The sequence below is a fragment of the Mustela erminea genome, chromosome 1, assembly GCF_009829155.1.
Source record: "Mustela erminea isolate mMusErm1 chromosome 1, mMusErm1.Pri, whole genome shotgun sequence".
NCBI classification, from domain to species: Eukaryota; Metazoa; Chordata; class Mammalia; order Carnivora; family Mustelidae; genus Mustela; species Mustela erminea.
In genome coordinates this window covers 154,572,401-154,599,407 of record NC_045614.1, presented here as the reverse complement: position 1 = coordinate 154,599,407, position 27,007 = coordinate 154,572,401, and the positions used below count along the sequence as shown (strand labels likewise).

At 39.1% G+C, this 27,007-nt stretch overlaps 1 protein-coding gene across 2 annotated transcripts in view; it reads left to right on the top strand.

Moving 5' to 3' along the window:
• The window catches only part of MAATS1 (MYCBP associated and testis expressed 1), a 100,214-nt gene that overhangs the window by 56,576 nt on the left and 16,631 nt on the right, over positions 1–27,007 (top strand). The window contains exons 8-16 of one of the 2 annotated variants that reach the window (XM_032347728.1): positions 893–1,050; positions 3,605–3,787; positions 4,847–4,989; positions 13,552–13,668; positions 15,055–15,126; positions 16,280–16,426; positions 19,741–19,962; positions 22,752–22,900; positions 23,675–23,766. In XM_032347728.1, the coding sequence (XP_032203619.1) occupies positions 893–1,050; positions 3,605–3,787; positions 4,847–4,989; positions 13,552–13,668; positions 15,055–15,126; positions 16,280–16,426; positions 19,741–19,962; positions 22,752–22,900; positions 23,675–23,766 (1,283 nt within the window). The remainder of the gene's footprint in view (positions 1–892; positions 1,051–3,604; positions 3,788–4,846; positions 4,990–13,551; positions 13,669–15,054; positions 15,127–16,279; positions 16,427–19,740; positions 19,963–22,751; positions 22,901–23,674; positions 23,767–27,007) is intronic. The other variant, XR_004286904.1, reaches the window with a different exon arrangement.

Sequence of the window (27,007 nt, the reverse complement as noted above, 5' to 3'; positions counted from 1 at the left end):
CACTTCATAAATATTTGACAAATGAGTGGCTGAATAAATTACTTTATGAATTTTTAAGTAAGAGTAAAATGTTCAAATGTCTATTTTAGGAAGGAAAATTTTGACAGCTGTCTGGAGCAAGATTAGAAGGAGGGACTAGATTAGCAACTAGAGTCAAAGTTAGGAGAGGGATGATAAAAACATGAGCTAAGGGATGGATGTAAGAAGTGTTTTAGAAGAGGAATTATTAGGGGAGGGAAGATGTAAGAAAGAGTAGGTTTCTGGTGGAACAAAATGAGTGGAGTTTGTTTGAGGTTGTCAAGGACTAGCTGAAAATTCCTAGCAGACAGGAATTCTGGTTCAGAAACACCTGGTCCGGAGGTAGAGATTTTGAAGTCATGTGTACATGGTTGTATACACATGAGCAAGGTAGCTAGCTCTGGGAGAACGAGATATAGGTAAGGGGAAGGGAAACAAAGATTGATTGGGTGTCTATATGTGCCAGACACTGGCATTTTCACATTTATTCCTTAAAATAGCATGCTGCTTCGTTTTCTCTTCACTCGTATTACTTAACTCCCCGGCCAACACCTATGGACCTGGAACTGTGTACAAACGTCTTATTGTTCTTTTAGGTCCATCTGCCTAGAGAGCCCTTTTATTTGACTGGCATACTCTTCTCCTTTCAGAACTACGCCCATACATATTCCTTTTATAGAGAGACTCACTATTGAGTTGCCTCCCCCAAACAGCCAATCCGTTTGTCATACTTTTGCCAGAGCAGCCTTTTTAAGTACTTGAATGTGATACCAGCCTCAAGAGAGCATCCTGTTTATGGCAGGGGTTTCCCTTCTCTCTAGTAGAACACTCTGAGATACCAAATAGGTCCTTATGTCTGGTGATTTACTTAAAGGCTTCAGGAGATTCGCCTGGAGATTCTAAAAGAGCTGCTGAGAAAACGTGATGAGAATCAAAACGAAGTGAACATGAAGCACCTGAATGCCCGGTGGTCTCAACTGCAGGAAGCAAAGGAGGCAAAATTGGCACGGATTCAGCACACACACGTCTCAGGTAATGGTGTCATATGAACAGTGAAGGGAATGGGAGGGTTGGCTTTGCTTTGAATCTTCGAGCAAACCTGATTTAGATACAATTCTTTTGAGTCCTAATGTTATCAAATAAGTAAAGGAGGTGAATTATTTCTCAAAAGTTGAAGAGTGGAAGAAAATTCCTTACTGAGAAAACCAAGTATTGATGTTCCAACAGGCAGTCCAGCTATTAACATTATGTGTGTGGGGGGGCGGGGAAGGGGTAAGTGTAAGGGGTTGGCCTTCCTATATTCATGGATTGAAGTCCTGGATAGGGAGCCCTATTTCTCAGTCTTTTTTTATTATTGCTCTTAAATGAGACATTTAATCATCATTTTTCCTGCTCACCCCCTGCCATGAAATTTTAATACCGTGGATATACTGTATATCTGTTTGTGTACTATATCTGTACATATAAAAAGAGCAGTCCGTGGATGATTAAGAATGACTATATCAAAATTTTAAATTAAAATTTAAAAAGGGGCATCTGCATGGCTCAATTGGTTAAGTGTCCCCCTCTATTTCGGCTCAGGTCATGATCTCAGGGTCAGGAGATTAAGCCCCATGTTGGGCTCCTCACTGGGCATGGGGCCTACTAAAGCTTCTCTCTCACCCTCTCCCTCTGTCCCTCACCACCCCTCATCTCTGTCTCTCTCCCTCTCAAAAAAAAAATAAAAATAAAGTTTAAAAATTTTAACTCATTAGTATTTAACTTTATAGTTTTATTTGCTTAGGAACTTTTAATGTAATTTACTTTTAAAGTTGTAATATTTCAATTACATGTGTAAATTAGAAATTTCTGTGCCTAATAAATGGAATAATCATAATATTTAAAAAACCAAATTTGTTATTTATCTACAAAAGTAGAACAATTATAAAAATTCCTTAAAATTAAAAAAAATTCCTTAAAATTATTCTCAGTGAACTTAACTTTTAAAGTTTTCTTTTTTTTTTTTTTTTTTTTTTTTTAAAGATTTTATTTATTTATTTGACAGAGAGAGAGGCAGGCAGAGAGAGAGAGAGAGAGAGGGAAGCAGGCTCCCTGCTGAGCAGAGAGCCCGATATGGGACTCGATCCCAGGACCCTGAGATCATGACCTGAGCCAAAGGCAGCGGCTTAACCCGCTGAGCCACCCAGGCGCCCCCTAAAGTTTTCTTGATGTGAGAAAATAACTTTTAACTAGATGCTAAGTATGCATTTAGATATTGTCAACTGTTTCTTTTCAGTACTTCACAATAATAAACGATGGATTGACTAGCTTGTCTATTGTATTCTATTCTATTCTAAAGTCCTCCTGTCCCTCTATTCCGCCCTCTGGGATCGGTCACCCTCCAAAAAACTTCCTGCACACACAACTTTGTTTTAGGCTCTGCCTTTGGGGGAACCAAGGCTAAGACATTACTCATATGTCACTTCTTCAGTGAGGCCTTCAAGGACACCCCTACCCCCCATAAATTAGGTACCTGTTATCTGCTCTCACTTATATGCCCCTGAACTTATTTTGTGTGTAAGAAGATAACTTTTAACTAGCTGTTAAGTATGCAGTTAGATATTGTCAACACTTTTTCTCTTCAGTACTTGATCTAACTAATGATGGGCTGACTAACTTTTGTAGATAAATAACAAACTGAAGGTTGCTGGAGGGGAGGGGTAGAGGGATGGAGTAACTGGGTCATGGGCATTAAGGAGGGCACTTGAGATGATGAGCACCATATGTTAGATGCAACTGATGAATCACTGACCTCTACTCTGAAACTAATAAAAAAAGATAAATAACAAAATATAAACTTTTTGTTTAATTCCCAAACCCCACGTCACACACAAAAGTGTGGAGAATCAAACATAAATGCCCACAAGGTAGCAGTAGTACATGCAGCCGCCTCTTATAGTAAGACTTTGCCGTCCCACAGTATGGGTTTGCACCCATGGTGAGTGCACAGTGTGGAGCCCTAGGGGGTGGATCTGTGGTAGGCGGAGAGGTAGCACAACTCCTCAGCTGAGTAAACTCCCAGTGTGCACAGCTGAGCCTTTTCCATCTGACGGCCAAACAGTTCTGAAAGCTCCAAGCTGGGATATATTGTGTTTTATTCTATTGTTAGCCAAGGTAGAAGGAGATTATTAAAGAACCTGTTGTCTTCCTTCCCTTGCAGTTATTTTCCCAGGAGAAAATAATTCTCCAGAACTTCACTGACCATGTCTTTCTTGGTTAGTTTGAGTTTCTTTCATTAGCTTGACAAAACTCTTCCTGAGTTTTTGTAAGTAAGTTTTTGTAAGCTCTTACCTCAGAGCTTAGAATGCACTTATAAAAGACTTTTGATGAGTACCAACTGAGGACACCAACTGACTCAGCTTCTGTCACTCCCACTTGTCTCCTGATGACCTGGGCTATGCGGATGACAGACCTGGCTACAGTGAGCGGTCATCATGAAATTCAGTCAGTTCAGTAGCTTCCCTGTGAATAAAAGTAGAACTGGTTTATTAGGCATTTGTTCAGAACAGCACTGTGAAGATAGTCACAGAGGTATGTTTTATTGTAGCAATCAGAAAACTTGTGGGAAAAAGAAAGAATATAGAAGGAAAGTTGGAGAGAAGAAATATCATCAGGGATTATTGTGATTATGCATCACAGGTCTATGGACCTCTGTCTCGTCTTGGTCGTTTCCCCGACAACAATTCAGAGGACTTTGTAGTAAAAAATCACTATCTCAACACCTATGAAGGTAAGCAATTTACATAATTACAAGTCCAGTATAAGAGGAGTATTAAAGTACTAAAAGAGAAGTGTTAGGTTAAAGGCTAAACAAAAAATAAAAATATTTTCAAGAAATAGCAATGAACACATTTAATGTTATTAATAGGAGTACATACAAACCAATAAAAATTCCTAAGATCCAAATAAATAAATGGATTTATTGTGTAACAATATATCTGTGTTTACCTACTAAACATTTAAGCATGTTCAATGTCACAAAAATGAAACTGAAAAAGCTTTTATACTAGGTTTTCAGAGTAAACAAGGAATATATCATGAAATCAGCCCTTTAAAAAGAAGTATTAGTAAACTGGTGGGCAAGGAAATGTGTAACTAGGGGATAAGTTCATGGAGAGGACTATACCTCTTGCCAAGTCTCGGTGAGGCTCATTTAGATTATTTAAATTTAATTGGCAAGTTGAAGCATATACATGGCCAAGATCATGAATTGATGGTCACACTGTTGAACCCGTAGCTCTGGCTGATCATCTCCAGAGCAGAATACAATAAACTGGTGTATAGCAACCAAAAATTGGTGATCCCATATATCATATGGTCACTAATTTTCTGTGGTTATTGTCATAGAACTTAATACTTTTTTGTAGGGATATATTTAATTAGAATGCATTTCTCAGGGTCCCTGGGTAGCTCAGTCTGTTAAGTGTCTGATCCCAGGGTCCTGGGTTCAAGTCCCGCATTGGGCTCCCTGCTCAGTGGGGGGTCTGCTTCTCTGTCTGCCCCACCCTCTTTATGTGCTCTCTCTCTCTGTCTCTCTCTCAGATAAATAAAATCTTTTTTTTAAAAAGAATGCATTTTTCATTTTGTGGTCTAAATCACCAAGAACACAAGAACATTAATTATGTAGAAATTTGCTTTACATTTTGGGGCCACTTCAATTATGTGAGCTCTATCTTATCAGTAATTCTAAATTAAACCACTTAGCAAACAGCTACTAAAATTAACAATATGCTTTCAAAATGTGAAATTTAATCACTGAATACTAAAAATATGTACTTCCTTCCTGTAGGATTAGTTGAACTTGAGTCATGTCTCCCAGATTTTGTGACACAACCCCGAATCAGACCGCCAAAGCCAAAAGTCACTACCACGAAAGCTGGTTTTCTCAAGAGGGCAGCAAGGATGGACCATGAGTTGGTAGAGGTTCATAAGGTATAAGACTTATTCGTAGACAAGCGCTATTAGTGGGACTTTTGTAGTGAAATACTTCATCTCCAAAACTGCAGTGTCCAGTAGTTCTCAGCACATAACTCTACATCTTTTTTCTCCAGATTTTATCTTCTGGAAGTTGCCCACACTGTGTTGAACCAATGTTTTTTCCTTGTTTCAAACTGTAGGAAAATTGTTGGAGGCTGTTCTGGCCATTTGCAGAAGTCATGCTACTTCTTTTTTTTTGTTGTTGTTGTTGTTAACATGTTACTTCCTAAAAGTGGTTCTGACTTTGGATCTACATAATAAAATCTGCCACTACAATGAGGTGTAGCAAGTTCCTAGTATCAGGAATTACTGCTGGTTTTAATAGTGTAATAGGCCTCATTTTCTCCCTTTTAGATTTGTTACCGGGGACTCGGGAAGAAAGGGAGTCACGTTCAAGTCCTTTCTCAACTGGTTTAAAGCTCAACTAAATGAGAAAGTGCAGTGGTTATCCCCATAATACAAGTTACACAGCACCTCACAGCTGTGCTTCCCATTTGTTAGTTGGACTGTAAGTGTACAGACACTAGAATTCGTGATTTATGATCATGCTGCTCCATCTTTAGCATGCATCACAATCACCTAGAGGGCTTAAAACACATGTCGCTGGGCCCACCCCTCAAAGTTTCTGATTGAGTAGGTCAGGGGTGGGCTGGAGTATTTGCATGTGGTACAAGTTTCCAGATAACCCGATCTTCAGAAATTGCCATTGGAGACACACTGGTTCGTGATAATCTCATCATTGGCCCATGCATTTGTTTGTTCATTTTTGCTTTGGGAATAGCATAAGAATCCACAGTAGCCTATACTCAATATAAAAATTAAGACCGTGGGGCGCCTGGGTGGCTCAGTTGTTAAAGCGTCTGATTCTTGATTTCAGCTTAGGTCACGATCTCAGAGTCCTGAGATGGAGCCCCACTGTGGCTCCATGCTAGATGGGGAGCCTGCTTAAAATTCTCTCTCTCCCTCTTCCTCTGCCTCTACCCACCCCACCAAGGCACGCATCGCCCTTTCTCTCTATCAGTAAATAAATAAATAAATAAATAAATAAGGACTTTGACAATAATTCACGTATATCTATGTGTTTTTTTCCCACCTCATCACCCCATCTCCATTTACCCATTCTGAACTCGGTGTTCATTATTCTCTCACTTTCTGTAAGAGTTTCTTTCAAATACTCTTTATTAGGGTATGGAAGTTCTCTTCTACTCCTGTTTTACTAAAGATGTTTTATCTGTATCTATTGAGGTAATTATATATTTTAAAAATTATTGAATAGGGAACATTTATGTTTATGTTTTTGTTTTTTTTAAATGAACAATCTATCCTTACATACTGGGAATGAACCTAACTTGGATAAGATTTTTTTTTTTAAGATTTTATTTATTTATTTGACAGAGATCACAAGTAGGGGGAGAGGCAGGCAGAGAGAAAGGGGGAAGCAGGCTCCCTGCGGAGCAGAGAGCCTGATGCAAGGCTCGATCCCAGGACCCTGAAATCATGACCTGAGCCAAAGGCAGAGGCTTAACCCACTGAGCCACCCAGGTGCCCAAGATGTTTTATTTTTAATACACTGTTGGATATTAAGGAGGGCACTTGTTATGATGAGCCCTGTGTGTTATATGTAAGTGATGAATCACTAAATTCTATTCCTGAAACCAATACTACACTATATGTTAACTAACTAGAATTCAAATAAAAATTTGAAAAAGAAAAAAAAATCATTGTTGGATTCGATTTACTAATATGTTTTTCAGAATTTTGATTCCATATTCATGAGTGAAACAACCTTATTTTTCTCTCATTTTGACTCTGTATGGCTTTGGTGTTAGAGTGATGCAGGTCTTCTGAAATGACTGCAGAGTATTCCTTCTTTTCTACTTTTGGAAAGAGTTTAAGTTTAAAGTGATCTAGTCCTTCAATTCGGTAGAATACTTATATTAAAATTATCTGAGACTGATGTTTTCTTCATGGAAAAATTCTAACTACTCCTTCAGTTTCCTCACTAGTTATAGAACTGTCTGCATTGTTTTGGTAAATTATATCTTCTTTTTGTAAACATTTCTTTTTTATTATTATTTTTATTTTTTACGGAGGGAGAGAAGAAAGGGGCAGGAGAGGGGCAGAGAATGAGGTAGAGAGAGAATCTTAGGGGATCCATTCCCAACTGCAGAGCCCAATGCGGGACTTATCTCACTACCCTGAGATTGTGACCGGAGCCAAAACCAAGAGTCAGACATTTAACTAACTAAGCAAATCAGGTGCCCTGGTAAATTACATTTTCCTTATAAAGTGTTCTGCGCCTAACTTTTCATGTTTTTTCTCATGTGGTTGTTGATAGTATTATTTAAAGTCTTTTTAGTGTTTGTGGTATCTATAGTCATGCCTACTTTTTTTCGTTTGTAATACTATTTATTTTTGCTTTCACTTGCTTTCCTTACTTGGTTTTACAGGAGGCTTATTAATTTCCTTGGTATTGTTTTTCCAAAGAATGAAATTTTTACTTTGTTGATTTTCTCTATTATATATATATATTTTTTTAGTCACATTAACTCCCATTCATAAACATCTTTCCTCTTTCTTTTTGTTTTGTTGTTCTTTTCCTTAAAGTAGTCATGTAGCTCATTAATTTTCAGGCAGTCATCAGTTTTATAAAAGTATTGAAGGGTAAGCATTTCCTTCAAAACACTGATTTTGGTATATTCCATTAGTTTTGATTTTATCAATATTAGTATCTAATTTTTTTAAACATCTGTTATGGTTTTTGAACCTGTGAGTGTTTAAGTTTTTAAATTTCCAAATATGCAGGAATTTTAACTCATTTTTGAATTAACTTCTAACTCCTTTGCTCTATGGTCAAGGATCCCTATTCTTTGAAACTTAGTGAGGCTTGTCTTGTGAACTAGTTTACATATAAAATAATCTAAGTTTTACATATAGAACTTTTTTACATATAAAATATTTTACATATAAAATAATATGTTACATATAAAATAATCTAAGTCCACCTTCAGATAATGCTGCCACTTTACGTGCAGTGTAGGTTCCTTATAGCAGATTATTCCCCGTTCATCCCTACTGTCCGTGTGGCACTCCTGTCATTCACTTCACTGATCCATATGCTATAATAACCAATATATTCTTACTCTCATTGTTTTAACATTTCTATTTTGGATCAATTAAAAATAAGAAAAAATACTTTATTTTACCTTCATTTATTCTTTCTATGGCACTGTTCCTTTATAGCAATGCAAGTTTATGACCTATGTCATTTTGCTCCTACCTGAAGCAACTGGAGAACTTGGTTTACATTTATTATAAGGAAGGTCTCCTGGCAATAAACTCTCTCAGTTTTTGTCTCAGGAAGTCTTTATTTCTTCTGTATAATTTTTTTTTTAGATAATTCACATACCATTAAATTCACTCTTTTAAAATAAACAATTCAGTTTTTTTTAGCATACATATACACAAGGTTGTTCAACCATCACCATTATTTAATTCCAAAACATTCTCATTATCCCCAAAAGAAGCCCATACCCATTGGCAGTCACTCCCAATTGCCTTCTTCTCCCTGTCCCCCAGCAACCACTCATATTTCTTTTTATGGATTTGCCTATTCTGAACATTTCATATAAATGAAATCAAACAATGTATGGCCTTTTGTGTCTAGCTTCTTTCACTTAGCACAATGTTTTCAAAGTTCATCCATGTTGTGGTAGGTACCTTATTGCTTTGTATGACTGTACAATATTCCATTACGTGGATATATCACATTTTGTTTACCTGCTCATCAATTGATACAGTTGATAGAGATTTGAGTAGTTTCTACTTTTTATCTATTATAAACTATGGTGCTTTGCACATATGTGTACAAATTTGTGTGTGGACATAAATTTTTCAGTTCTTTTGGCAATATACCTAGGAATGGAATTCCTGGGTCACCAGGTAACTCTTATACTTCTTGAAGAACTCCCAGAATATTTCAAAAGTGGCTACACTGTTTTACATTCCTACCAAGAATGTATGAGGATTCTGATTTCTCCGTATTTTTGTCCTCACTTATTATTGCCCATCTTTTTTATTATAGCCATCCTAGCTCACCCAATGAGATTCCTGCATGGTATCTCATTGTGGTTTAGAATTGCATTTGTCATAATGATTAATGAATTTTAGCACCTTTTTCATGTGCTTTTTGGTCATATGTACTTTTTTTTTTTTTTTAAGATTTTGTTTATTTATTTGCGAGAGAGAGAGACAGCGTAAGAGAGTGAGCAAGCACAAGCTGGGGGAGGGACAGAGGGGAGAGGGAGAAGCAGGCTCTCTGCCAAGCCGGAGCCCGATGCAGGGCTTGATCCCAGGACCCTGGGATCATGACCTGAGCCAAAGGCAGATGCTTAACCCACTGAGCCACTCAGGTACTCCAGGTCATTTGCATATCTTTTTTGGGGAAATGTCTATTCAGATCCTTTGCTTATTTTTTAATTGGTTGTCTTTTTATTGTTTATAATAGACATTACTTTTAATGTCTATTTACTGTTGAGTTGTAGGAGTTTTGTATATATTCTGAGGACTATTCCCTTGTCAGATGTGATTTGCAGATTTTCCTCCCATTCTGTGGGATGTGTTTTTACTTTGATAGGATCCTTTGAAACAGGTTAAGTTTAAAATTGTGATCTTTTCAGTTTTGAATAATTATTTTATTGAGTGAATTCTAGGTTGGCGGGATTTTTTTCCAACACTTCAAAGATTTCACTCTCACATGGATTTTTTTTTTTTTAAGATTTTGTTTATTTATTAGAGAGAGAGTGAGCAAGAGCATGGGCAGGGAGGAGGGACAGGGAGAAGCTGAAGCCGATTCCCACTGAGCAGGGAGCCCGATGCAGGACTCGATGCCAGGACCCCAGAATCATGACCTAGCTGAAGGCAGATGCTTCAGACTGAGCCACCCAGGCATCCTGCATAGATGTTTTCTGACTAGAATTCCACTGTAATTTTTAATCTTCATTCGTCAGTAACGAAGGTGTGTTTTCTATCTTCTTTCAGACTTCTCTCTTTGTCTTTCTCTAAATGTTATATGCCTGGGGTGTGTGTGTGTGTGTGTGTGTGTGTGTGTGTGTATGTATGTGTGTGTGTCTGTGTGTGTATGTGTGTGTTAAGGTACATGTCTTGCTTAATGTTTTCTAAGCTTTCCGGATTTCTGGGTTGGTGTTTGTTATTACTTTGGGCAAGTTTCCAGCCATTATTATTTCAAATATTTATTCTGCATTCTCTCTTTCTTCTCCAATTGGCATTCCACTTACACATATTACTCCTTTTGATATTGTCTCACAGTTCTTAGATGTTCTGTTCTGTTTCTTTGTTTTTCCTTGCATTTCAGTTTGGGAAGTTTTTATTGACATATCTTCAAGTTCCTGGAGTCTTTTTTTTTAAATCTTTTTTTAGCTGTGTTGAGTCTACCAATGAGCCTATTGGTAGCATTCTCCATTTCTGTTATAGTGTTTTGACTTCTAGTCTTTCCTTTTGATTCTTTGGGTTTCTGTCTCTGCTTACATTACTTATCTGTTCTTGCTTGTCATCTTCCTTTTCCATTAGAGCCCTTAACATAGTAATCATTGTTATTTTAAATTTTCTGTCTGATAATTCCAACATGTATATCATATCTGACTTTGGTTCTGATGGTTACTTCTCTTTTTAGAGTATTTTTTTTCCTTGCCTTTGTAATGCCTTTTAATGTTTTTGCTGATAGCCTGACATCTGTTATCAAACAATAGTAACTGAGGTAAATAGACTATAGTGTGGCATTTATATGAATCTGGCTAGATGTTGGGCTGTGTTTAATGTTTGTTATAGCTGATGTCAGAGGATTCACATTCTTCTACAGTCCTTGTTTTTAATCTGTCCTCTTGGCTTTGGGATGAGATGCCATTATAAGGTGTCTGTCAGTCTGGAATATTGGTTTGAATTAAAGAGAGTCACTAAATATTAGATTTATGTCCAGAGAGTGTATTTACTTGGTCTTATGGTTACATTATTTTCAGAATCCAGTATCAGAAATATAAAGGTATAGGTGGTATAAGGCTTTAAAAAATATTTCATGAGCTATGTTACAGTAACCATAGAGGAGAAATATCTAGAATAGTATAAAATAATTTCCACAGTACAGTATTTTCAGGCTATTCTTAGTAGTAATTTAGGTTGGAATATATTTTTGAAGACTTGTCAAATTACTTATGTCCTAAAGGAGATTAAAGAGTGTACCAATGAATACTTCTTCTATTTATGAAAATCATGGATTGAACTCAGTTGCCTAATGTATTTGTCTTTTAAGCATGTTAAAATGTATTGTTTGGTAACAACATTTCCTTGATATTCTCATATTCATTCATATTCCCCCTCCCAAGAGCTTTACCTTTCTAGACAATAAGACAGATTGAAGGGATTCTCATATACTTTTATTTGTTGGTTTTATTATACTTTTCTTTTCTTTTTTTTTTTTTAAAGATTTTATTTATTTATTCGACAGAGAGAGAGATCACAAGTAGGCAGAGAGAGAGAGAGAGAGGAGGAAGCAGGCTCCCTGCTGAGCAGAGAGCCCGATGTGGGACTCGATCCCAGGACGCTGAGATCATGACCTGAGCCGAAGGCAGGGGCTTTAACCCACTGAGCCACCCAGGCGCCCTATTATACTTTTCATTAGACTTCTTGACCAAATATTTTTCCCTTAACTGTGAAAATGAATTGCCTTTTTTCCAAAATTTAAATTATTTGTTTCTTTCCTCTTATATTTAGATTTTATTTGCTGACTGGGAAAAATATCCACATAGTTCAAAATTCATAAATTATACAAAAGTATTAAATATAAATCTTCTATCCCTGTCCCCCAGCTATGCAGTTCCTTCTTTGGAGGCCACCAGTGTTTTTTAGTTTCATATCTTTCTGTCCAGAGATATCTTACAAACAAATATATTCATATCTATATAGAGAAATATACACATGTATATATGTGTATATTTAGAAATATGTAAGAACAAATAAAAATACCTATGAGTATCTTCTTAAATTTTTTTACACAAATAATACATAATACATACTGTCTGTCTGTGCTTTTGTTATTTAATATATGTTGGAGATCATCCCATATTGCATTACATCATTTTTTACAGATTTTTCATCATATAAATGTACCATGTCTACCCAGTCCCCACTTGATGGATATTTATATTGTCCCAAGTTTTTTGTATATAAAAAAATACTATATTGAGTGATCTTATTTGCATATAATTTGGTACATGTATGAGCAACATATCTAGAAGAAAATTCCTAGACATAAATTACTGACCCACAATATGCCTGCATTTATAGTTTTGATGGATGCTGATAAATTTTCTTACATAAATGATGTACTAATTGCTGAGTGTGTGAGAGTGCCTGCTTTTCCAGATCCCTACCAACATATTATGAATGATTGGTTTTAAGATGGTTTCTTGTGGTGCTGTTTAAGGCAACGCACTCAAGAGATGCCTGAGCTTAAAATTATTATTTTTTAGACTGCTGTTGCTTTCTGTTGATTCTATATATTAGAGCTCTATATATTAGAGCTGTTGTGTATTTGGTGTCAGTTTCATTTTGTAGAAACTCAGAGGGTTCTGTTAAAACCACAATAATTTCATGTGGTTTCAAATTTTACTCAACTTGCATATTTTTATTAATTTCAAGTTTTGGCTTAGTGCTTATTTTGTCACTTCTCTCTGTTTTCTGTGGGGAAACTAATATAAAAATCATATGATGAAAAACATTCTAAAATATGATTTTTAAAAGACAAAGATCAGGTTTTTTGATCCTTTTAAGTTACAAGTATCCCCCTATGGCTGAAAATAGAAAAAATGAACAAAACCTTATGTCATATATAATTTGGGGGACTTCTGGTGACTAAAAGTAAAATCAGTAAAAATGTATGTTGAAATCAAAGACATGCACACACTGTTTCTCAAGAAAACAAGTTCATTTTCAGAAAAACTGAGGTGCAATCCTTCATGGTCAAAGGAAAGCCCTTTCTTCACTAGGAGACAATTGCCATTTAATGCTCCTCAGTTCCCCCATAACAACAGAACATACCAAATATTTCTGTCATTTGTGGCACAGGGAAATTTTCTATCACCCAGGTACTTACTTGAAATAGCTAATTGGCTCTTATGGAAGAATAGGATTTGGAGGTTTTGCTTGCATACATACCACAAAACCTTTCAAAATCTCAAAAAAAATTTTTTTAATTCCCCAAATCTTTGACTAAAATGGATAAACCTAGAATATGTGCTTGGTTTATTCAATGTTAGCAGATGTTTAGGAATATCATACCATCCCTTGGGTCAAACAAGCCCCCAGTTTTGGCCCTTCTCAAACTGTCATAGCATGACCATAGTGAAGATTATTTCTGATTGATACTTGATCTGTGGCCTAGATTGAGTAGTGGAAGAAAATACAAAGGTAAGAAATGATGCTAGTTGGTGTGTTTGATTTCAGGCAATACTGGATAAGAAGAATAGAGTTCTTGAACCAAAGAAAGTTTTGCGCTTTCTTCAAAGAAAGGCTCTACCTCAACCTCGGCTTCCAACTCCAACTTTGGAAATGAGTTCCAATGTAAGTTTGAAACTTTATTTGAAATGCTAAATTCAGTATTGCTGTTTGTTTATTCTTATACTTTGGGTTAAAAACAAACCTAACTTAACAGAGTTACCTTTTCAAGATCTGACTTATGGCTTTTCTTCTTATGCTTCAAACATCAGACCATTACGAATAAGCAAAATGAAATCTTCCTAAGAAAAATGGGCATCAGAAGGTAATCCTCATGTGTGTCAAATAAAAAAAGATGAAATGATGATCAGTTACCATAACCATCTTGCCCATGGGAAGGTGGCTATGAGCTGGAGTCAGAAAGGAGGGAAATACCAGCGATGTCACGAGGACAGGCCAGCTTCTGAGGTGGGACTGGCTCCAAGAGTTCACCCTGACCAAGGTCACACTTCACCTTCATAGGTCTCCAAACTTAGTTTGGGCAAGGTACCAGAGTCAGTCAGGATTTAGGACTGACTTGGACTCAGCAGCTTCCGCACCCCCACAAGAAAGTGCTAGAGATGCCACAGTACAGATGTATTGCTTGACAGAAGGATTACTGCCTGCCTTGTAGAGGAGGATATTCTTTTTAGCAGTCCTTTTCCTCAGCCCACTATCTCCCAGTATAGGCAGTTCTCACAAGATGCCAGAAGGTCATTGTGCGTTGTCAGAGGGAGAAACATTGGCAGGAGGTCTCATTAGTGCTTCTGAAGGGTCACCTGTGTGGAGACCCTGCTCCAGTACTCCCACTGACTGCCCGGGATGTGCTTCTGGAGTTCCCCTTTCTAGGCTTTGTGCCAGTCACTCCCTGTGGTTCACATTGTCTTTCGCATGTGTTCATGCTGTTGATTTCTGTTGCTTTCTCTTGCATTCAGGGGCACTTTAAGTCAATTTGCAGGCTCTGCTTTCTGCTTTTGGTATATAGTTACTTAAGGTGATTTTTGTAGATGGCTATTCTTGTCCATTTTGATTTTACCAGCTTTTCTAAATTCTTGAGAGAAGTACCTTACTCTAGACTCCAACATAGACTAGTTGTATTCCTTGTCTACTCATGAACAAACATGAAAAAACTATTACAAAAGGGATGTTATAAACAATACTTGCTGCTTCAAGAAAGATTTTGCTAGAAAGGAGTATAGGAAAATGAAAATGACTTAATTTGTAGGAATAGAGTGAGTTTTTTGCTTTTGATATGATTTTTTAATGATGTCTTATGATAAAAAATAATTTTAACAATACAGGAAGTAACATTTAAAATACTATATGTTCAATGAGTGTAGGCCTTATTTATTTCTCTTCAAATCCTTCTGGCATCTAGCACAGTCTCTTTTGCTTGATCTAAGTCTTCAAAAAAATATTTGATGCTGACCGCTACTCTTTTCAGCCTGCTTGGTTCTCACTTTGTTCTTTTAGGAAGAAGAAGATATAGAGATGGCTGTGATCTACCTTCAAAAGTTACTCCGGGGAAGAGCCATTCAGAACATGGTATGTACAGTCCAACCACTGGTCCTGTGCTTCTTCTTTGAGAATAGATTTATAGAAGGTGTATGTACTCGGTTCCTTGGGGTGAATTCCCTCTTACACCCTGCTGTCTGATGGAACTGTGCGCTCTTGAATTACCTACCCATTCCCTTCTACTGTCAGAGTTTGTCCAAGTGGGTGGCATAGGGTCAGGGAGAGAAAGGACCTGCCTGCTGTTTGTCACAGTTGTCACCGAGGCAAAGTGAAATTAGTATCTTCCTTAGAATCACTAAATCCAACAATTTTCTTACCTGAATTTCGACTCATTTTATAAAAAGTTTATTTAGTTAAGTAATCTCGACACCCAACATGGGGCTTGAACTCATGACCTCTACCCCCCAAGATCAAGAGTTGCATACTCTGTCAACTGAGCCGGCCAGGTGCTTCTGAATTTTGACTATTACGGCATCATAGACTAAATGGATTCCCTAATTTTCCACAATGTCATAATTATTTGAGTTTGTATATAGCTAGCACTACCTGAATAATAAATAGCTAAGTAATGCTAATTACAGTTTTGAACCCATACTATAAGCTCACATTATATATTCTTTGCTTTACGTTTATCATCTCAGTTTTTTCTATCAGTTACCCCATTTTATAGGCAAGTGATGTGAGTCTGAGATTATTTTAACTACTAGCAAATTCAACTCTGGTCTTCCTGACTGTAAAGCCTTCACCACATTATTTGTGCAAGCACACTTTAATTTTAAAACGGACTGATACAAAGCACCAGCAAAAAGATCTCTTGGAAAGGAAAGCATGGCTATGAAAAAGAGCATCCTCAGGCATCTTTGGGAAGGAGCACAGAAAATGAAGGGGAGGGTCTGGTTTCTTAATATGACACTATAGAAACCACTTTATCTTTGAGAGGCATTTTGAGAAACTGAGTAAACAACTGCTAAGTAAGCTCTTTCTCGACCTGAGCAGCTGGAGGTGTAGAAAAGAATGCAGAGCTCTAAGCCCTGTGGAACACCCCTGCTCTGCGAAGGCAGAACCGAACCCACCGTTCACCAGTCCCTCACCAGTCACTGCAGGAGCCTTAGGGTCCCGCACAGGGGATGCTAACTTACAAGTCTCTTTTTTATTTGATTTGATTTGATTTGATTTGATACAGATGTTTGAAGGGAAGGAAAAGCGGCTAGAGTTGATCCAGGAGCTGCGTACCAGCCACGCACTACAAGAGGACGACAGGCTGCTGAAGAAAGCCGAGAAGCAAGTGACGCTGGCCTTGCAGCGGCAGAGGAACTTGCATGAGCACAAGGTTCTTTCCTTTTCTTTCTTGTTATGTCATTTCCCCAGATTTTTATTATTGAGCAGGTGGCATTACAACAACAGTAAATGAAATGACAAAAAAGAACCCCCCCAACCCCATCACTCTATCATAGTTGTGTTTTAAATAACAGACTGCAGCAGCAGTCCAGAATTGGAATGGGATGTGCCCTTGCTGAACTGGATGTGGTCTTATTTTATTTGCAAAAGAAAAAAAAAAAAAACCACCACATTTTAAAAAGGCTTTCCCTTCCAATTTTCTTAAATATTTGGTTATTGTACTCAGTAGAATGGGGGCTCAACAGAATGAAAAGTAGTAAAGGCAGAAAAAAAAAAAAAAAAAGACATAAGATTTATTTATTTATTTATTTATTTAAAGATTATTTATTTATTTATTTGACAGAGAGAAATCACAAGTAGATGGAGAGGCAGGCAGAGAGAGATAGAGGGAAGCAGGCTCCCTGCTGAGCAGAGAACCCGATGCGGGACTTGATCCCAGGACCCTGAGATCACGACCTGAGCCGAAGGCAGCGGCTTAACCCACTGAGCCACAGAGGCGCCCCCAGACATAAGATTTATTTTAAAAAGCAGCACTTGTTTATGAGTTTTGGAGCTGTTCATAGTGTATGCTGGTTAAACCACATATAAAATATGTTGTTATCTCATGGTATTTGGTATCCTGTGACTTTCATCAGTGTCACCTGACAACAGCTGCTAATTGCAGCTCTTCCCCAAAAGTTGTAAATGTTTTCCTATGGCATTTGTCCATGTATACAGTTTTCAATGTTTCTGACTACAGAGTAGACATACTTTTACTATCTCTCCCACTTATCTCTAAATCAGCGTGAAAAAGAATCCGTTTGCAGAGTCTTGTGTTATAAGAAAGCTAATAGTGGAGTTAATATGACCCACCCTTAGTAGTGTACACAACACTTGTGCCCTGTGGGACTGGGCATAAATGGCAGGCAGCTTGAGAATGAATGTGTTACTCCTTTCCCGTGACACCGGGCTTGTAGATGCTCTCCGAGTCTGGGGTTGATGGTGTAGAGAAGGGAGGAAGGACGCCACAGACTGTGAGACCCAACAGAGGGACAGAGAAAGAAGAATGGAATGTGGACACGAGAGTTTCTGAATCTGGAGGTCTCAGAGCCCTCAAAATGACAGAGACAAGGCTGCACTACTGTTCCGATGGGAACAGAATGGCCTAGAAATACCAGGACCCAAGAACTGGATGGAAAAATGCCCTCCTTGGCCCTTCAGAGTTTCTGATTATAGACTTCAGCAGGTGCACCTAAGCCAGACCGGGCTTTTTTTTTTTCTTTTTCTTTCTTTCTTTTTTTTTTTTTTTTTAAGATTTTATTTATTTACTTGATAGACAGAGATCACAAGCAAGCAGAGAGGCAGGCAGAGAGAGAGGAGGAAGCAGGCTCCCCACTGAGCAGAGAGCCCGATGCTGGGCTCAATCCCAGGACCCTGAGATCATGACCTGAGCCAAAGGCAGGGGCTTTAACCCACTGAGCCACCCAGGCACCCCCAGCCCAGGCTGTTTAACTCATGTGTCCCAGTTCATAGGTAAACACTTGACTGATACCATCTCAGCTAAGAGCTGAAGGAGTCGTTAACAGAAAGAGCTGTCCCTTAACAAAGGACTTGCCCTGCTTACCTTCTGCTGTACCTAGATACACCACTGATATGCAGGAGTCTGAGGGAGGGGGCAACTCACATCTACCTCCAGCTGATCCTCTCCTATTCTCCTCTTGTATTTTCTTCGGGGCATAGTACAGAAAATGCACAATTCCCAATTATGTAATGCATTGCGTGATATGATCACAACAAAATCACCTTCCTAAAGATTTTTACTTAATTTTCAAATTAGATTGTACTACCTTAGCATACTCAAATTTCCTGCTGAAGGAGAAGGCTGGACACGAACAGGTAGCCACTTGGGATTTTAAAGGTCGCATCTGCCCCATAACGGAGGGAGCTTGTGATCCTGAGACAAGGAGAGAATCTGTTTGTGGTCTCTGGGCTGAATGACCACTGTTGATAAATGTAAGGAGCAGTGAGGCACTCTTAGTGTGGCCCTTTCTTTCCACCTCCTCCTGTCATATAAGTAAAGCTGAACTTTGTGGTTAGAAAGTATGTGCGGGCTGGGTTGAGGTGAGGGAGGGTGCTGGCGCTAACGTCCGCGCTTGAAGGCAGTCTCCCACAGCCTCATCATCTTTGAGACCGATGTGGGTTTCCTCCCTTCAGAGACAAACCAGAGAAGAGTACATCACAGAAGAACTGTCAGGACTGAGGGAGTGTATGACTGGGAGATGAGCCCTTTCCCTTAAACTGGAGGGTAGGAAAAGGAACGGGATGAAGTTGCAAAGGATTCAATCTTCCTAAACACTTTTATTCTCTCTGTCAAAGCCAGGACAGACAGATCCATAAATAGATACTGTGGCTTATTCCTGCCAGAGAACTCCAGGCCCCAGCTTTACCTCAATGATTACATAGACCTGTAGGCTTTTTCTTGCTCTGTTTCAAAGATAGTTCTTAATGACTTTGAAGTTATTTAAAAGAATATGGTACCACAGTTTCTACTTTCATGTTATTCAAGACCTTAGAATCCCCCAAACTTGTGTCAAAGGACCAAGCGTTAAAAAATTAAAAGGTATCATGAATGAATTTCTAGAAGGTTCTATTTTATTGAACTCCAAAAATTTTTTTTAAAAAAACCTTGACATTTCCCTTCATATCTGGGAAGATAGAAGTACTTTACCTTCTGGAAAAAATGAAAAAAAAATTTTGTGTGGGTATTAACTAATGTTTTGCTAAATCCCCCTCAAAATTTGAGGACTGTAATCTGTCAGTGACTGACTAAGCAATCCACTTTCTCATGTCTCAGTTTGATCATAAGTTTTCTTAGTAAGAATCCTTGGGGCCGGGCTGCCTGGGTAGCTCAGTGGATTAAGCCTTTGCCTTCAGCTCAGGTCATGATTTCGGGGTACTGGGATCGAGTCCAGCATCGGACTCTCTGCTCAGCAGGGAGCCTGCTTCCCCCTCTCTCTCTGCCTGCTTCTGCCTACTTGTGACCTCTCTCTGTGTCAAATAAATAAATGAATAAATAAATAAATAAATATTTAAAAAGAAAAGAATCGTTGGGGTGATGCCAACCTAGTGATAATACTCCTAATAAACACTAAGTGTGTTCTGAAAATGAAGTGACTGTCAGGAGTTCTGGGTAATCCAGCCTCCCTCCATACACATCCGCATGCTTAGTAGAATTTGTATCCTTAAAATTTTACTATTGTTTTTAAGGTCTCACTGGTCGAAAACCATTTGGCTGGACTGGAAGGAAGGGCACTGGCAGACATGTTTGACTTCCTGTCCAAAGAGCTGGTGAGACTACAGGAAGAGCGGAGGATCCATGCTTTTGCCATGCTGGCCGAGCGGCAGCGGAGGATGCGAGAAGCTGAAGAGAGTGGTCGGCGCCAAGTCGAGCAAAGGCGCCTGAGGGAGGAGGACCAGATATTTAAGGAGGCAAGTCGGGGGCGCAGCTGGATGGCTGAGGAGCCGAATCAAACCAGAGGATACTCATGATACGAAATGGCACTTGTTTTTTGTTTCTCATTGTGTTCTACAAATATGTATTATGTTCCTATGATGTGCTAGGCACTGTGAGATACTTTGGAGGGAAGAAACCAGACATGGTCCCCTTTCTCCTGGAGCTTAAGTACTATGTAACATGCAAATATGTGTAGGATGAGAAATATAGTACGTTTCATGAAGCAAACAGATGGGGCCCAGTGGCACATTTTAAACAGGCTACTCTTTTTGCTGTGTGGAGAACAGGTTGGAAGGAGTACAGAGTGGAAACCAGGAGACCAGGAAGGAGGCCGTGGAAGTAGTTAAAGCCAGTGAGAAACAGGAAGAAGTCAAAGAAACTGTCCAGTTTCTGGCCTAATCAACTGGAAGATGATAGTACCATTTTTTGATGTGGGAAAGCGGAGCATGGAATTAATTTAAGGGCAGGGGTAGAATCAGGAATTTGATTTTTATTAGGCTTGAGACATTCTAGTGGAGGTGTCATTTCAGTGGTGGATAGCTAAGATGGAATTTAGAAGAGAGGTTTTGGCTAAAGATATAAACTAGAGCACCAGGTTGGTAAGTTAGAATTCTGACCAAGACCTAATGAGTGTGAAATTCCAAAGTGAACAGGATGTAAATTCAGAGGAAGTCCAAGGAGCTAATAATATCTCAAAGCACTCACCCTCATCAAGAATATAAAAGCTCAAGTGTTAAAATTGAAGGGGATTTATGAAGAAGATTCCTTTAGAGAGAACTGTGCTGTGACTACCCGTTACACCTCCTACTTCACTCCCACCCCCCAACACACACCAAAACACACCCAGAGGTTGGTTTCTTTTACTGCAGTCATTGGCTAGCTTGATACATACTCTTTCAGTTAGGGTGTCTGACGCCCTGGGCATGGAGAAGAGGGAAGCTGGGCCAGCTGGCTGCCCAGGGATAGAAGAGGCTCTATGGGTGGCTAGCACACCCAGAATATGTCAAGGCAAAGGCTGTGTGAGAGTTTCCCCTGGTCCAAATGTGGGCCACATGGGAAAGAGAGATAGAACCAACCTGGATCTTAAACATTTTCCAAGAGGGCTGTCTGAATTGTATGTGTGGGTACACAGTTCAAAAAAAAAAAAAAAAGGGGGCATCCATTTGAGATCTTCTTACTTGATCTGAGATTTTCAGGATTTACCCAATTCTTTCCTTTTTTTTTTTTTTTTAAAGGATTTATTTATTTGACAGAGACACAGCAAAAGAGGGAACACAAGCAGAGGAAGTGGGAGAGGGAGAAGGCAGGCTTCCCATCAAGCAGGGAGCCCGATGCCGGGCTTGTTCCCAGGACCCTGGGATCATGACCTAAGCTGAAAGCAGACACTTAATGACTGAGCCACCCAGGCGCCCCGATTTACCCAATTCTTACGGAATTAGGATTGATTCTTGAATAGTATTTGTTTTGTGTGTGTGCTTCAAGTTTTTTTTTTTTTTTAAGCCAAAGAGATTGCTCTCCCTCTATACAGCATAAGAATTTTTGAGTTACATATTGTCATGTTCAGCCTTTTAACTGGGGTGGCAGATCATCTACAATGTGTAACAGCCTATAATCCATATTCTAGCTATTTATGATTGCATACTTTGGGAGGAAAACTGTAAAGAAAAGGGAATGTTTACCATAAAGTCATGACAGTGGGAAGGGTCTGTGGTCAAGAAAAACCCATAGCGGACTTCTAGAATTCTAGCAGTGGCTACATGGGTACTGGCTTTACCCTAATTCAGTGAACAGGACATCTGTCACTGTGTACTTTTTAAAATGTGTGTTCTACTTCACAATTTCAGAAAGCTTAAAAAAGCAACAGTCCAGGGTATGATAGTTCAAAAATTCATCAGAGACTCAGGATCCTTCTAGCTTTCTACTTTTTTGTCCTTAAGGCATGGCCCTCATGACAGTTTAAGATGACTTCTGGTGCTCCAGGATTATGTCCCCATGATGTGAGACGTGAAAAGAGAAAAAAAAAAAAGCTAGGTTACTCCCTTTAAGAATCTTTCCTAGGGGGACCTGGGTGGCTCAGTTAAGTGTCCGATTCTCGATTCCACTCAGGTCACGATCTCAGGGTACCGAGAATGAGTCCTGCCTCAGGCTACACACTGGGTCGAGCCTGCTTAAGATTCTCTCTCTCCCCGACTTGGTTGTGTTCTCTCTCTCTCTCTCTTAAAAAAAAAAAAAAAAAAAGAATCCTTTTTAGAAAGTACACGGATGACTTCTGCGTATATTCCCTCAACCATAACTATGGTTACTAGGAAATGTAGTCTTTAGACACCTGTTGACACAACTAAAACTCAGGGGCTCTGTTATATAAGAGAAAGGAGAGAAAGGACATTGGGAAATAAACTCTTAATCTCTGCTACAGTTGGGTAGTTTGACCAAGTCACATCACTGGAAAGAACAAAGCCAGGATCCAAAACAGGGTTGTTGACTGAGGCCCATGGTCCTTCTGCAGTGTTGTATTGCCCACCCTAAGTAAGCCTCATAAAGTGGGCTAGATGGATAGGGCCTGCCCGGACTGGGTGGGTAGGTGGGCTTGAAACAGACTGACCAGACAGGGGGGGGGGGAAAGGAATGATCAATGAGGGAACTATTGACTTAAAGAATGAAATAGATGTGCTTAAAAGACATTAGCCAATGTTTGTTCATTTTTTGGGTCTTGTTTATAGTAGTATTCCTAGTCTTAGTAAGGAGGTATTTTTATTTTTTGCAGGTGATTAAAGTTCACCAAAGTACTGTAACTTCCTATCTGGAAGACATAATACTGAACACTGAGGAGAACACTGCAGAAGAACAAGCCAGGGCAGAAATTGAGAAGATGGCTAAGGAAATCAATGACATTGCTTATGAAATGGAGAGCCGGTTTGTACCAAGACACCAGAGGGCAGGATGGGCAGTCCTGTTACCGATATGTATTTTTCAAGAGCTTAAGATTTTACCTTTAAGGAGAAACAAGTATATATCTCCCGCTTCAGTGTCCATTGTTTTTTTGTTTTTTTGTTTTTTTAAGATTTTATTTATTTATTTGACAGAGAGAGAGATCACAAGTAGGCAGAGAGTCAGGCAGAGAGAGAGGGGGAAGCAGCTCCCCGCTGAGCAAAAAGCCCGATGCAGGGCTCTATCCCAGGACCCTGAGATCATGACCTGAGCTGAAGGGGCGGCTTAATCCACTGAGCCACCCAGGTGCCCCATTGTCCATTGTTTTAATTGCATAATTCCTTAGAAGTCAACGTGCCTAAACCTTTGTATGGCAGGAGCACTGGGAGTCGGATTTTCAGTGATCCTCTGCAGTCTAGATCACTAACATGTACTTTTACAATACCACAAAGCATGAAAGCAATGTGAATAAGTATGTGCAGTATGACTTCACCCCAAAGGTTTTGGCTTCTTGTATAAGTTATATTTCTAACATTCCTTTCCTGGCAGGCAGGTTAACTAAAGGACAAGATCAAACCTGAATTTGCATGAAATCAACCAAGCCCTCTGGCAGAATAATATTTCAGACAACTTAATCAAGGAAAAGGCAGTGGTGGGATTTGAGCAGTGGAGTCCTTCGCATAAGGAGAACTTAAGTAGAAATCAGAAGCTCAAGTAAGGCAACAAAGGAAATAGTTTAATTTGTTTTTTATTTTTTAGTCGAACTCAGCTTCAGTCAGAGGAGATTGTTGCTGAGTTGGTTTATAGTTTCCTGATCCCAGAAGTGCAAAAGGACTATGTCAAAGAAAAAGGTAAGCCAATGTAATGCTTCACTTTGTGATTTCCTTTAAAAGATATAAATTATTTTCAATATCCCTGAGATTTAAAATTGAGCAGAAGTATAAAGAAATTTCTGAAGGAGAATCACTGAGTTTTTATTTCAGAGCTTGTCAAGTTCTCTTCATGCTCTCTGATTCCAGAGTACAATCAGTCTAGTATAGATGTAATGCAGTTCTAGTAAGTGTGACGGAGTATCACAAGCAAAACCTTCTTTAAGAATTTGGTAAAAAAAAAAAAAAAAAAAGAATTTGGTTTAAGGCAAATGTTGACAATATGCAGGATTTTCAGAGTGCGCTAGCCTTTTGGAGGTGGAACACATACAGGGTGGGTGTTGGAAAGCTGAGATGCTTAAAGGGTTTAAATCTATTCTGCTGCTCTGCCTGTGCCCCAGATAACTTAGTTTCTGCCAGGACTGTATCTAAGTATAAATATCTTCATTTGTCAAAAGTGGCATGTCTTGAAGACTGATGCTTTTAGTTAATAGAGAAAGAAAAATATTGTCTTAAAAAATGTTCTTGGGGCACCTGGGTGACTCAGTCAGTAAAGCATCTGATTCTTGATTTTGGCTCAGGTCATGATCTCAGGGTCTTGGGATCAAGCCCCACATCTGGCTCCATGCTCCACGTGGAGTCTGCTTGAGATTTTCCCTCTCCCTCTGCCTAACCCCCCAGTCCCCACAGAATACTTCTTTGGAGCTTTCAGCCTATTGGTGATAGGTTAGCAGAGACAAAGGGGTGCAACCAGAAGCAAGAAGTGAAATAACTTCCAAGGAAGATGGCCAAGTAAGAAGATCCTAAGCTGACCTTGTCCCACAGTTACACATAGATGACACACATATCAGTGTAAGCAACCCAGAAAACAATCTGAAAACTGGCAGAACACACTCTCAACATCTAAACGTAGAGAAGAGATCACATCAAAAATGGTAGGAAGTGCATAGACAGGTCAGAAACCAAACTGACCCATGACGCTGTCCATGGAAGGGACACTGCAAGCATAGAGAAAGGAAAACAGCAGATCCTACACGAGACACCCCAGGCAAGGGGCACCTGCACAGGGAAGAAGAATCCCTATAACATCTGGTTTTGAAAACCACAGGGGCTTAACTTCACAAGTTTTACAATCAGCAGGGCTCAACATCTGGTACTTTGTAACAGTGGCTTGGCTCTAGAGAGCCAGAAGGCAATAGGAAGCAGTCCCCATCCTTAAAGAGACAGCATAACAAACAGCTCTACTGGGATACAGCATGGAAGCAGCAGTTTAAGTCTATGAGAAGACTTACTAATCGCAGAACATGTGCTGGAGGGGCAGGGATCTTTAAGAAACTTCTCCAAAACCAAAAGTGCTGTCAGGAGCCATTTATCTCCCTCAACCCCAGCCTAGATAAATGGATACCTACAAGGACCAGCAAAGTGCATACTCTACTTAGCTTGCTAACAATATACTCCATTCCCAGGTTCTTCTGGGAATCCCAAGCACTCCACTAGGCAGGAGTTCCACTAAAGCTGTGTCACAAACCTGGCGTCATGCAAGCAGCTCCAATGGGCCAGCACCACTCCAAAGTGACTCCTGCCCCAGGGAGAGAGGAAGATAACCACACACACATCAGTCAGATGTGAATCCAGCAAATGGCAGACATTTGGTCTGACTGCGTGCCTCACCCACCAGTTAAAGCCTCCCAGGGGTCAACACAGAAAGAATGCCCTATAGTTCAGTGTGACCATAGCTCTGGCAAACATAGAGCTGACCCAAATCAAGCCCATGGTGAACCCCAGACATCACAGGGACCAAGCCCTGCCCACAACAAGCAGAGAGCCTTTGAAGATGACTAGACTGAAGGCAAAAACAACTCAGTCACAACAGTAGGGCATACACAACATGCACAGGAGACATCCCTGAAATTCCAGAATCTGGTGAACAGGGGAAATTTTAATGCAGGGCACTATAGGACCACCACTTTATATGTCCACGACTTTCAAGAGGAGATGTAGCTGACTTTCATAACACATAGAAACAGACACAGAAAAAGGAGGAGACAGAGGAATATGTCCCAAATGAAAGGACAGGACAAAATCATGAGAAAGCTAAATGAAATGGAGATAAGCAATATGCTTAATAGGGAATTTAAAGTAATGGTCATAAACATATTCATTGGAATGGAGAAAAGAGTGAAGGACTCAGATACACAACAAAGAGAGAAAACACAAAAATACACTGGAGGGAAAAAAATAGTACATGAGAGGAAGCATAACACATCAGTGATTTGGAGGATAGATTAATGGAAAGTAATCAAGCTGAAAGGAAAAAAAGAATAATAAAAATGAAAATAAATTAAGGAAACTCAGCCACACCATCAAGTGTAATAACACTTGCATTGTAAAGATTCAAGAAAGAGAGGACAGAGAAAAGGGTAGGGGGAGAAATTTTTATTTGAAGAAATAATAGCTGAAAATTTTCTAAATCTGGAGAGGGAAACAGAAATCTAGATTCAGGAGGCACAAATCACCTCCAACAAAATCAACCCAAGGAGGTCCACATGGTAATTAAAATGGCAAAAAGCAGTGGTAAAGAATTTTTAAAGCAGCAAGAGAAAAAAAAAGTTTCATATAAGAAATACCCTGTAAGACGGCTGATTTTTTAGCAGAAACATTGGAAGCCAGAAGGGAGTGGCAGGATATATTCAAAGTGCTGGAAGAGAGAAACATGTGACCAAGAATACTCTATCCAAAAAAGCTCTCATTCAGAATAGAAGGAGAGAAGAAAAAGTTTTCCAGACAGAAGTTGGAGGAATTCATGACCACTAAATCAGCCTTACATGAAATGTTAATGGGGACTCTGAGTGGAAAGGAAAGACCATAAGCAGGAGTAAGAATAGGAAGCACAAAACCAGTAAAATAAAGTATGACACCACATACCTAAAACATGGTGGAGGAGAGGAATAAAAATTTAGTGCTTTTAGAATGGGTTCAAACTTAAGCAAACAACAACAACAATATAGACTGCTATTTGCATAAGACATTACATATCAACCTAATAGTAACCACAAATCAAAAACCAGTAATATATATGCAAAAAATTTGAGAAGGGAATCCAAGTATATCACTAAAGAAAGCCAGCAAACCAGGAGAGAAAAGAGTAAGAAAGGAACAGAGAACTACAAAACAACCATAAGACATGTACTTATTGCTATTTGTTACTTAGCTATCAGTAATT